The sequence below is a fragment of the Anomalospiza imberbis genome, chromosome 7 (assembly GCF_031753505.1).
Source record: "Anomalospiza imberbis isolate Cuckoo-Finch-1a 21T00152 chromosome 7, ASM3175350v1, whole genome shotgun sequence".
NCBI lineage: Eukaryota > Metazoa > Chordata > Aves > Passeriformes > Viduidae > Anomalospiza > Anomalospiza imberbis.
Genome location: NC_089687.1, coordinates 9742151 through 9755080, shown reverse-complemented (window position 1 = coordinate 9755080; position 12930 = coordinate 9742151). Strand labels below are relative to the sequence as shown.

Sequence of the window (12930 nt, the reverse complement as noted above, 5' to 3'; positions counted from 1 at the left end):
CACTATGTAAGCCCAGGTTTCAGTCAGCCATACAAAGATTGGGAGGAGGAGGTATCCAAGCAAAAGTAGCCAGCTGAATGAAGCTGAGCTTCATGACTTCTGGCCAGTTTCTGCCTTTATCCCATCCATTTTCCAGTGTCTCACCACATACAAACTTGCCCAGAGCGGAGTCTGCATGGGGTTAACAGAGTGCTGCAGACAGCAGAACCTTTTCCTGCTGCTGAAAAGTCAGAGAAAAGGGGGAAAGAAAAGGTCTGAGCAGAAGGATTAGAGGCTGAGAGCATTTCCTTCACCCAAGTTATTGTGGAGACACACAGGGGTCAAAGAAAAAGAAGGGGGTAGCAGGCATAGGGGGAGCACACATTACATTGCTGGGGGAGGGAGCTGGTCCAGCTGGTAGGGCTTTTCTAGCTGGAGGAAAAATGGGTCTCTCTGCCTCTTTTGATAAGTGTAACCACTGTGCCTTGCTTTGCTCCTCAGGGGACATTACTCTCAGAGGAAAAGTCTAGAAAATAAGACCAAATCCCTCCCTATCCTTTGAGCAAGATATCATGACTAGTTAAATCCAACTAGCCCAGCTCCCATGGAGCCATGCCGAGCGTGCAGAGATGTACACAGATGGTGGAGTTGGCTGAGGCCACCAGAACCTGGTCTCCTACTGACCCTGCCAATGGCAGATGCTGTGCAGCCAGGTGACAGCAGCAAAGGGGACAGGAGTGAACTGGAAGAAACAATGAAACCTCAGGAAAACAACAGAGAGAAAATGGCACCTTTTCTCACCAGGCTACTTCTGAGAAAGCAGGCTCTACCTCCTTTTGCTACGAAAGCCACATGAGAAAGATCAGGACGATTTAGGTCCCAGCTTTCAATCACTTAGCTGGCAAGTAGGAGCTGGTTTTGATCATGGAGAGACTGGAAACAAGCATCTGCATGGACATCCTGGTACTCTCTGCAGCCACATACAGTGTTCTCTACCGCTGACCCCCAAACTTGTCATTCAAGCTGAAAGACACTTCTTTTCCTCTGGGCCATTAGCAGCTGCCATCAGACAGAGCAGCTTGTCCAGCATTTTCAAAGGAGTTCCAGCTGCACTAACTACACAGTTCCCACCAAAAGCAACTACTGAATATTGGTGCCAGTCCCACAACAATAAATATTTTAACTTTATTATAACTTAACATTTCTGAACTGAGTGAAACCTGGGGGCTGATGTGGCTAGTCTGTGCACACTTGTGTCTAAATTCCGCATAAATTTTAACATAGTCTCTGGAATTAAAAAAAAAAAAAAAAAAACAACACTTAAATCACTGGGAGGAACATAAGAAAGCCTTGGTACTGAGAAAAAATAACATTTAATAGGAAAAGTTAATCTGCATATATAAAAACCAAAACACAAAATACAACAGAACTAAATGATTCTTTAAATGATTGTAATCTATAAATATATGTACATATGTGTGCATATAAGTATTTTATATAAATATAATGTTAATGCCAGTCAACAGATAATGCACACTCAGTAAAATATAAATTCTTTTACAGACAGATTTATTGACTGTATGTAAGAAATTTTTTAAAAATCCAAACACCAAGCTTATTATCATTCAAACATAAAGACTGCAGAAGAAAGAAAAATGCTAACACTTTCCACAGGAGATAAAAATGTAAAATCAATGCAGTTTTGCAAGATGAAGAAGAATAATGTTTGTTTGGAGATACTGTATCTTGCCATTGTATTGGAAAAGGTCAGATGTGTGTGGAAAAGGTCAGACAAGTGCCATTGCCTCACACAACCCATGTCAGCAGACATCTGAACAGAATGCTTTCAGATGGGAAATACTGGGGGATTGAGGAGGGTGAAAAAATCTGTATCTAATATAACAAAGTGAAACAGGTCAGATTCTCATGAAAACCAGTTTTCATCTGCCCAAAGCTGTAGTTCAAATTAAGTGAGCACAAATCCAAGTAAAGCTCTGGGTACTGATGTTTTTCACCATCACACATATTGCCTGGACCATCTTCCGGAAGAACTGAAAACCAGCAGGGTTAAAATCCTGGTATCTTGTATACACTCATTCTCTTGCCAGTGTTCTGGCCTCATTGAAGAAGTCTAATTGGAGCACACTAGCTCTTTTAAAAGAAGTCCTCTTCTTCTCCCTACTCTATAACATTTTTCCCTTGTTTCAAAGTTGTCCATGATCTCTTTCAAGCAGGAATCTTCTTCTAGAAAATCTTGAGAGAATCTGGGGTTAAGGACATTGTTGTCTCTTCTGCTGAAGTAACTGCATTGGTGAGAGGCTGTGAAACTCTTTGCTCTGACCCAGTGTTGTGGTGGTCGTCCATCCTTCCACTGCTCTGGTCACTCAATATCTGCTCTGCGTCCTAAAGCCCCTGGGCTCCCGTGATATTTCGTACTACAGAGAATTTTTAGACAAGAAAAAAAGAGAAATAAGGACTCACAAAGATCATCAAGTCTAACATCTGTGTGAATGGCCCATACAGGGTTTGAGGCCATAACCTTCATGTTATTAATCCAAACTGAGCTAATCTCAAGCCTCTGCTTCCTCTGTGGCTCCCTTGCAGAATTTGAGGATAAAACAGGCTCTTTTATTTGGAACATGCCTTCCAATGACACAGCTCTGCTGGCCAGGCTCCCCTGGGCCACAGCAATGCAAAAACTGTTCTATATTACTCATGGCACTTCACACCTTTCCCCTCTGCAATGCTGCAGCAGCTGCAGCTGCTCTTGCTGTGAACGATGCAGCAGCAGCCAGGTAGGAGGACACAACCCCTGGGCATCAGTCCCAGCTTAAACTGACTGTGAATCTTGCATGAGGCTGCAGCTGGGAGGTGCCACTGCAGCACCTGTTGACTCTACAGCAGCCTAAAAGAAGCTCAGGTGGTAGCAGCCTGTGATGCTTGCAGGCACACCTGTGCTGAGGGATAAGTTTGGTGCAGACAAATATCCTATGACACAGCAGACCACTGGGCAGCCAAGTTCTTGCTTTGACCCTTGCTTTTCACATATCCCTTCTGTGGCTCAAGGATGACTACTGGGGCTTTAGAAAGCTCTTAGTGAATGCTGATCTCTGCATTGAGGAAAATTTCTGTATTAAGAGAATTTTTTTCAGCTGCAGCTACATTTGTTTGGGTGCCTTTATACCACTTTGCCTTCTAGACCAAGGGAGGATGTACAGAGGGGAGCTTAGGTTCCAGTAATGTCTGTAGCCCACAGTGCTATTGTTCAGGAATTCCATTCCCACAGGACTATGTGAAACACTTACCAAATCATCATAATCCCTCTCTGGAAAACGATCTCTATTTGTGGAACGCATCTCATAGGGGTTGCTTGGCTGATATCCTGGGTTTGTGTGGCCAGAAGTGGTCTGGACCCTGGGGAACATGCTTGGTCTGTCATCGGAGGTATTCATGTCAGAATACCCTGACTTCATCAGGCTCCTCTTCTCTGGATTTTGTTTGTGCTTTGCTCTTGAGAGGAGATGAAAGAACAAAGGAGATTTTAAAAGACTGTTTAGTGTGCCTTACTTATTAAGTCCAACTTAGTGATTTGTCCACTCCCACCTCGTTTTGAACGCCCAGCCCCATTCTGAAGCACGCAACAAATTTTTATAGCATGGGGTTTTTTTAGCTAGTGCAAAACCCTTATTTTGAACACACAGCAAAGCAGTTTCTATTCAACTGTAAGAAATACTCTTACCTGACTGAAATAACAGAGACTGCTATCACTAAACTCAGGATAATGGCTCCAAACACTGTGCCCACTATTATAAGGATGAGCTCACTATCTAGGGGGAAAAAACAGCAAAAAAGAAATGTGTAAATTAATGACTCACAGTGAATACTGAAAAATAAGGGGGAGGGGAGGGGAGGGGAGGGGAGGGGAGGGGAGGGGAGGGGAGGGGAGGGGAGGGAAGGGAAGGGAAGGGAAGGGAAGGGAAGGGAAGGGAAGGGAAGGGAAGGGAAGGGAAGGGAAGGGAAGGGAAGGGAAGGGAAGGGAAGGGAAGGGAAGGGAAGGGAAGGGAAGGGAAGGGAAGGGAAGGGAAGGGAAGGGAAGGGAAGGGAAGGGAAGGGAAGGGAAGGGAAGGGAAGGGAAGGGAAGGGAAGGGAAGGGAAGGGAAGGGAAGAGGATTTATTTCCAGGCTCCTGGTGCTTCCAACATTTTGTGGACACAGAAAGATGTAAATTAAGGATCTGCATTAAAGACCATCTCTGATGGATGGCTATTTTGACCCCAGCTCTAGGTCCTAATGCTATGCACAGAATGGTTTTATACAGGTAAGGGACAGGAACAACTGGGAGGATGCAGGGATTGTTTAAGCTAGTACTGATGCTAAATTATGTAGTTAGGTGTCAAATAGGCTCTTCCCATGCCCTAGGTACATAAGACAACAGAGAAATGTCACTTTTTTCCCCCTAACATAGTCCTTCTATAAATGCAGAATGGTGGCACCCCTAAAGGCTACCACTTTTTTGTTATCTCAGCCAGATTGAGCATTACTAGGTATTTTTCAAAACCATAATTAAAAATCAGAAATTCTTTTACTTACAATCAGCGCAGTCCTCCCCAGAGTAGCCCACTGGGCAACTACAGGAAAGAAAAAAGAAAAAGGGGAAAGAAAGAAAGAAAGAAAATATGATCTTTTGGATCCCTTTTAATCCAAACCATTCTATGTTCACAAAACAATAGTATATTTCCCCCTTTTGTTGGCAATTTCTCCACAAAGTGTGTTCATTTCAGGTTTCCTCTTTAACCCTATCTTACTGTTAAATTATTTACTTTCATTAAAGTAAAACAATCTGAGATTTTCAGAGTGATTGGTGATCTCAGCACTTAAAGTTTCAGGTTCTCAGTCTGAAAAACATTAAAAGAACCTAATTTTTCTAAAGAACTAAACTCTGCATCTCTGAGCCACTTAGAATTGCCATGCAATGTCTTTAACAAAAGCCTCAGTACAAGGCCTGTAAGGACTGGTAACTCTATCTTCCTCTCAGTAGTTTCTTATATTTAAAAGATATTTACTTTATGGTAACAAATGTTCAATTTGCAGCAGTAATAACTACAAAAAGAGCTGAATTAATGGATATGGAGAGTGAGTCTCTCTGTTTATCCACCAGAGCAGAGCACAACCAGTCATTCACTTGGCCTCACCAGCAAACACCCTTGTTCTCTTCTGATCCTGAACTGACAGAAATAATTTCAGGAAGAAAACCAAGCAGGAATAACATAGGTCTGAAAGTTATCGGGAAACAGTCCCCTGGAATGCAAACATTCCAGGGAATGGAGGCACGTCTTGCTCGAATGCCTGTTGCTTACTAAACACTTCAGCATAGCAGCTCCATGGCTCAGCCACGCTGCCAGAGCAGTTTGTGTTTATGTGGTGAAGTACTTTATCCTCTTCACTGACTCACGGGTGACCTTGGGTCTCCTTGCCTTTCCCCCGAGGTGTTATGAGTGCACACAAAAGACTAATGCCAAGGAGTGAAAACACCACAACTTGTGACACCACAACTTGTGACACCCCCTGCTATCCCCCTTGGGCACCTCTCTGCACCTCACCTAGCTGCAGCCTGTTCTTCTGGGTTGCAGCTGGCCCTGTGATAGATGTTCTTCTCCCCTACCTTCACCTACAACACAGGAACACAATAAAAAGCTGAGTACTCACGCCACACATTCTTCATCCTTCTTTTTAAAGTTAACCATACATCTGCATGTTGGAACATCTTCTTCTTGTACACAGTACTTGTTTTTTTCTGAAGAACAGGTTTTACTGCAAGCTGTGTTTTCAGGGAGAAAAACATGAGTGAATTGCAGATAGAAGATTATTTTATTGCTCTGGAAACACACAGCCACCCCTCTCCTGTGCTTTAAAGCATCAGAATGGCTTTTTTAGGACTGTACCTATGTAAAGAAAAAACTGAAATATAAAATCACAAAATTAGAAGTAAACAGGCTGTGTTCAAAACCATCCAACTTCATCAAAAAGGAAATCTGGCTAGGCTGCATCTTCCATAGGCAAGCAATGGCCTGAAGTTTGATCTCACAGCAGATGATTTGCATGGCAAACTTTATCAGTTTTAGTCAGACATGGGACCACAAAGGCCTACACTGGATCATATCTCACTGGGATGTATTGTAGGCAGCTTTCATAACTTTATCACATATTTTTGAATTCTTTTTTGTTTTTCTTAAAATCTTACATGATAGACTTTTTTTTTTTACTTCTGTTGTGTGAAAGTTTTTGTTTCCATGAGAAAAAAATTAGGTATTTCTAAGAAAATTAGGTACATCACATGGCTTTGAAGGGTAGCTAAAATATACACAGAGCACTCACTAAAAGACTCAAAACAAGAAAGTAAATAAAACCCCAACAACTAGCAGTTCCCAAAAATGACAGAAATCATTCTTCTCACAAAAGTTTGTCTAAATCCAGGTAAAGCAAACCTAGAATTACAAACAAAGGACAGAGACTTAACAGGCTATTGTTGTTCATAATGAGACTTTCAGTTCTGTCAGCTTCCTTCAAGTAACGTGTAGAATTTTTTACCCAAAATATGTCCTAGCAGAGAAGGCTGTGAATATAGGATTCAATTTGTTCCATCCTTTACCTGTTTAGGTTTCTGTTCTTACCAGGACTCTAAAAATGCATTTAAGGACTTGCCTACTTACTGGTTTCAGTGATGATTTTATCAAGTTTTAAGAATTTATTCTACTGAAATAAAATTATAGATTTGTTCAAAGTGAAGTGTGAGGATGTGTTTCTATGGCTTTCTTAAGAGGATGTACATTCCCTGATTTTTAGAGGTCAGCACATTTGCCCAGCACCTTTCTCAGCAAGGGACCGAGACAGAGAATAAGCAGACCAGCCTTTCAGGGACAGATAAAGCAGCAAGGTTCTTACCTGAACAAGAACGTGTATCCCAGTCTGTCTTTGCTAAATCAGGTTTGCATTTGCATTCAGGAAACTCTTTCTCTTCACACACTGTGGTTTTAGGATCACATTGATAAATATCACAATGTTTTGCCACTTTAAAAGAGAAACAGGGAGAAAACTCAAATACCCTTTCATAGAAAGCAGTGCACTTGCCCAGCAAATCATAAAGCAATTATTTAGTAATTCTAAATAGAAAAAAAATATAAGTCCTTTTCTTGGGACATCAATATTGCAGACTTTTGGACCAGCTCTTTTTTTCCTCCTCGCTCTTTAACAGTTGAGGTCCTGTTTCCCATCACATCTTCTGACCTTCTGTTTCTCAGCCTCCTACAACTATCTCCAAACCTTCCTGGCTCCAGTCTATGGAAAGGGACATTCTTCCTGCAAGTTCATATTCTGAAAAATAACTTTTTTACTCACCTTAAAAAAAAAAAAAACCTACAGAGAAAAACCATAACTGTTCTCCTAGTTTTTTCCACAACTGAACTGTGAGACCCAGATCCCATACGGTTCTAGAGAGATATAAACGTTTATGGGCATGCAGCTCATTTCATGAGCAGCATTAGTACCCTGTTTGCCCAGTGTGTTGCTCTTTAGGTCCATGTCCTTGTGGTGGGGATGGTTTAAAGCCCTCAGTGCATGGCGTGCTGTAGAGGGATGTGACTGCAATGGTGCCTTGGGAGCTCTCAGTGGTTTTCTATTTCCTTCTCACAGCTGAGGATACAGTCACCTTCAGACAACAAACTCGGGCTTTAAGCCATGAAATGGACTCTTCCTTATTAGTTATGCCTTTTAAAAAAGCTGATTTCAAAATAGGAATTTATATTAAAACAAAAAAGAAAAAATATCCTTATTTTAATTAGGAACTCTTTCTCCCAGTATTACACCTTTAATAATGCAAGACTTTACTGGTTTAAATCAACAAATTCCTGAGCTAAGTTGCTAATAAGTGAGGCCTCATTTCAATTACCATGGCTTATTATGGGAGAAGTCTAAAGAGGGTTTCATCCTATTTTGCCAGTAAAATACTGGCTTATTCTCGGAAGAAAAATATATATCTGTATATATTTTATCCTGATTTTTTCCACTTCTTAACACTCAGCAGGTTAAAACCACCATGCCATTGCTTACCAGGGAAAAATATTTTCCTTTTCTTCTTTACACAGGGAGTAGGAAGACTTAATAAGACAAAAGAACCTACCACTGAATTGTTGAATCTTCAAAATTACCCAAGATTGAACATTCAGCTCCTCAAAGTCAAAAAGGCTTATGATGTGATGGGCTCCTATGCCCACAGAAATCTTCCAACCAGGTTTTAAGAACCTCTGTTTCTGCTGATTAATTGCTTCCCTAGCAAGGATTTACATACCATCATAAGAAGCGACAAAGGACGGGTTATTATTTTTGATTGCAAGTTGTACTGCAGAGCTAACTGTAGTCTCATTTTCAGCTGAGTTCCACGTGAACAGGTTTGTCACTGTTACATTCAGTGGAGCAGAACTTCTGCTTTCGCTTGGAGGTCTGAAAAGGACAGATAGGACCATGTTAAAGTTTCACATAATCCGTAGGGATAGCAAGCTAGATGCAAAGATGAGAGAAAATTTCTGCCAAATCTCCCTCTCTCTCCCAGCTTCTTTCTTCCTATAATGTAGGTAGTTGCCAAGAAAGCTGAAAAGTCTTGCTCAGGAACACATTAACAGCCATCTTTCCAGTAGGTCCAAGTGTATATAGGTAGCTGCTGGATTTAATGATAACAGCACCGCTCCTTTGTGTGCTGTTGATACACAACTGGCATTTTCTAGCTGGGTTAACCTCAAACCAGCTGCAGTGTGGAGAACCTCATGTCTTAGACTCTAACTTTCACATGATTCCATCAGCCTGTGGTGTCATCCAGGCATGATGTGGAGAACCCACCCTGAAGGGTGGTGAGGATAACTCAGGGTGTGACCACCATGAATGCAGAAGGGTCTGTTTGCAATGTAGAGGTATCTGGGCAAGCTACACACTGTCTGGGTTGGGTTCAGCTCACAGAAACTTCCCTGGTGTGAGGTGGAGAACAGCAGTGACTTCCCTGTTCTTCAGCTAAACCTCATGCTGCCAGGATATGCACACAAATATCCCTAAGTGGCAGACTGCTGCAGTCCCTTGAGGTGCTACTGTGCCCCACAACTGCTCACAGCTCACAACTGCTCTGCTGGAAGTTACTGCCCCCACAACTCTGTTAGAACAACATTCTGCTTAGCTGCTTAATCCCTGGGGTGCGCTGAAGGGGTTGACAGTGAGTGCTAGCATGCCAGGTTTTGCTTGATAGGGGTTAGGAAACACAGAGAAGCTGGCAGAGCTCTGGGGACAGTAACCTGTAACAGATGGGGATGGGAAAAAAGAGACATTTCACAGGGTCTACCTAGACCAGCAAGGGACCTATGCCCACAGCTACCCCACAACCCATTCAGTAGCATCTTTGCTCAACCTACCACCACGAGACACCAAAAAATGCACAATAAAATACATTTGCTATGCCTTCTGTAATGAGGGTTTTTAAATTAAACTAGGACTCCAAGCTGGGTAGCACTCCCAACAGTCACAGGAACTCAGTGTTCACTGTTAGAATTTCAGACATGTCAGATATCACAGGGACTGCTAGTTACAGCACAGTGCTGTATCCCACATGGTGCTAGAAGCAGGATATACAGTGTGGAGCTGACTCAGCCTGCCCATTTCACAGACATACTGGGGTAAAAATGGGGCCAGCATCCCTCCTTTATGGGGAAGCATTCTCAGCTGACCTCATCCCATACCTTTTATTGACCTGAGAACTTCATGGAAAACAGATTACAATGAGGTATGTGGAAGTATGTACTGTGCAAAAAACAAACCCACAAACTTACTGAATTTTCACGATGACAGTTTCTTTATAGTCATGTAGATTTTTAAAGGCCTTCTTAAACTGTAAAACAGAAAGAAATTGGAGTTCAAGGCAAGCAGAAACAGAGAGTAAAATCACATGAACCACTGAGGCTTCAGTGGTAAAGTTTTAATACAGAATATGCTACTATAGGCACAAATAAAGTAAGGTGATGTGTTAAATGCACCAGGCAAGGTATTGCAGAAGAGGAACAGTGGGGTGGTGCTGTAGAATGTGGATGGGAGGGCAGTGGAGGGATGGAGAATGAATGCCAGGCTGGGTTAACTGGCTGACAGTTCCAGATACCCCTTTGCAAACTCATTGCCTAGGAGGGTGTCTCTGCAGCACCAGTCTGTGTATAAGTAGGGGGAAGAGAGAGAAGTTGACATCCTCACAGATGGCACATGTCCCTGAGAGGCAGTGAAGTGGGATCATCAGGGGTCGATCTTGTGGGAAGAAGCACTGATGAAAGCTCAACAGGATCAGAAGAAAAGTCACTGCTCTCCCTCATCCCATGTGAAGTAGGGAACAACCAGTGGAGGCAGCTGCCTTCAACTGCCACAAAAGCAGGAGGCACCACGAGAAGAGGATAAGATGTGTAATTCAACTGAAATGAAAGATGAACTCTCTCTCTTTCTTTGTAATAAAATTCAAATTATTTTCTATGCTATTTTCACTTTTGCATTCTATTATGTATCTATTTTAGTCCTACATATGATGCTCTTCTGCAGCCATATCATGAAAAAATGCTGGACAAAAAAATTGAGAACATATTTTTTAAAATTCTGGAGGAACAACTTTTGGTCACTTTCTGAGACAACATTTATATTAAGCAATATAATAATATGCAGAAATTGATAACCATTTCTGATCATTCCTGATTAACATAATGAATATTTTAAAATCAGATATCTGGTAGAGTTACATACATATTCTTCCTTACTGCCAGAAAGAGAAATAAGCCAATCCACTTGTTTCAACATGGCAGTATAAATTAAACTGATCATCTTATTTCTCCAGGAAATCTATTACCAGATTTTATGTATAATCATAGAATTATAAAAAATATCAGTATCCATTTCACTAATAACATTAAAATACTAATACTGGCAGACTTATGGAAGAGGGTTATTATTGGTATTTAGACATAGCTGGACACTCATTCGGAAAAGTTTGTGCTGTGTGGAACCAATAATTTTCTTTTAAAAAGAATATTAAAGTTGCTCATTTTTACTCATACCATTGAGTATTATTGAGCCTTCAGCAAACAGCAGAGATCAGCAACTCAATAGGCTGGAAAAATTCACTCAGCCCCATTGTTTCTGGAGAGGGGATGGTGAAAGATGCAGAGCAATTTATGTGAGAACTCCACAGAACAGAAGTGGTACTAAAAACGCAGATATTACTTCAGGGATTCCCTTCACTTCAGCAAGAGCCATGCATGTGCTCATCTGAGGGCAAAGTTCAAGACTTTTATAAATAGGTCTAAACTAATGTGAAGCATTCTTTGAAAGAAATAGATCTCTTGTAGAGAGGAACTTTTCTAGGCCCCACACTAAAGAGAGTGTGTGTCCTCTCTGTCTGCATGACATCCAGTATAGCATTAAATATATGGGGGAAAAATCCATTGTCACTCACAAATGCTGATACATTGTTGAACAGGTACTGATACTCTGTGGAATTTACATTTTGAAGATTATCACTGTAAGGTGCTCTCACTGCAATGGTGGCTGGGTATACTTCCCCTGGAATGAGAACAGAGAGTGTAAATTAGAAAGCATTCAAGAAAAGTCCAATTTCACCTTAGAGTTCTACAGCCTTTAGGGATGGGGAAATACAATGCAGAAAATAAATCAGTGCTATTTTTCATATATGGGAGGGATCAGTAGAGGACAAATCAATTCAGTCACAATGGGGGATGTAGTTTGGCTGCCAGGGAAGAAGGCAGGATCCTGGGCCCAACCAATCTGTCCTGATTATGAAACCAAGTAACATTAAACTGTCAGCATGGCCTGAAGCTACAAGACTCTTTGCAAGGTGTTACAGAATGTAGTGAGACAAAAAGTATATTAAGGACTCCAAATCTGCAGCTATTAAGCAGCTAATGTAGTTCACAGAGAAAATATTTCAGAATCAACCTGCTTCTTAAGCCTTACAAGTAAATTTGAGAATCCTGCTTGCTGATCCTTAAACAAGAAACTCTATTTTCTCACATACTTGGCCTTTAGAAGCATTCCAGAGATGCATTTCCACAGGACTCTGATGAGTGTTTAGCAATGGGGAAAATCAATCTGCTTGTTCATAAGTTTGGTCCTTTTTAAATCATTGTCATTAATATCAATGTCGGGTTTACACTTGCATTTTTTCCCTGCTTTTCGCTCATTTTCATCTCCTGCACCCCTGACAGAGAATTCCCCTTCTTTTCCCAGAACATTGACCTCTTTGGCTGTCACCATTTTGTGAGATTGCAATCTAGGTCATTGTAGGAGTGGCTGCCTGCAAAGCAAGAAATCACTCAGCAGTCACTTTCCCAGACTGATTGTGTTTTCCATTATAACATGACAACAAGCTATATGGGAAACAAAATTCACCTGAGCAGGTAACTAAAAGCACTGATGCCTTTCTGCAACTCACCTTTGTAACAATTCTCATTGCTGTAGTAGAATCCATATTGGCACACACAGGTGTAATTGCTTTGTAAGGAAATACATGTAGCTGAACTTCTTCCACAAGGATCTCCACGGCAGAAGTCCAATAATTCTAAAATGAAAGATATTGACATTAGGGTTTCTGTGAATTTCTGCAACTGCCAGTTCATATATAAAGTCATTCCTATATTGAATAGTTCATATATACTTCTACTAAGAGAATCTGCCAGGTATGTTTTAGGGAGTATAGATGCAATTACAATTGTTTGTTTAATGCATAGTAACTGCTTTCCCTACACAATCCAGCAGGATATCACAGTGAGGTCATGGAGTATGGCTGAAATTCATTATCTGTCATACTGAGCATTCACAATTCAACTCTACTTAATACAACTAAAAGCAAATCAAAGAAAGAGGGTATATC

The 12930-nt window shown here is 41.3% G+C and overlaps 1 protein-coding gene across 1 annotated transcript; it reads right to left on the bottom strand.

Annotated features, from left to right (window-relative positions):
- Nucleotides 1–1333: 1333 nt before the first annotated feature.
- MUC13 (mucin 13, cell surface associated) lies at nucleotides 1334–12655 on the bottom strand. Its single transcript, XM_068195359.1, has 10 exons — nucleotides 12493–12655; nucleotides 11497–11603; nucleotides 9842–9900; nucleotides 8323–8474; nucleotides 6921–7046; nucleotides 5685–5796; nucleotides 4569–4606; nucleotides 3719–3806; nucleotides 3285–3489; nucleotides 1334–2414 (listed from the first exon to the last, which is right to left on the bottom strand). The coding sequence occupies exons 1-10, from the start codon at nucleotides 12638–12640 to the stop codon at nucleotides 2364–2366; spliced, it is 1086 nt and encodes a 361-aa protein (XP_068051460.1). The 5' UTR covers nucleotides 12641–12655; the 3' UTR covers nucleotides 1334–2363.
- Nucleotides 12656–12930: the final 275 nt, after the last annotated feature.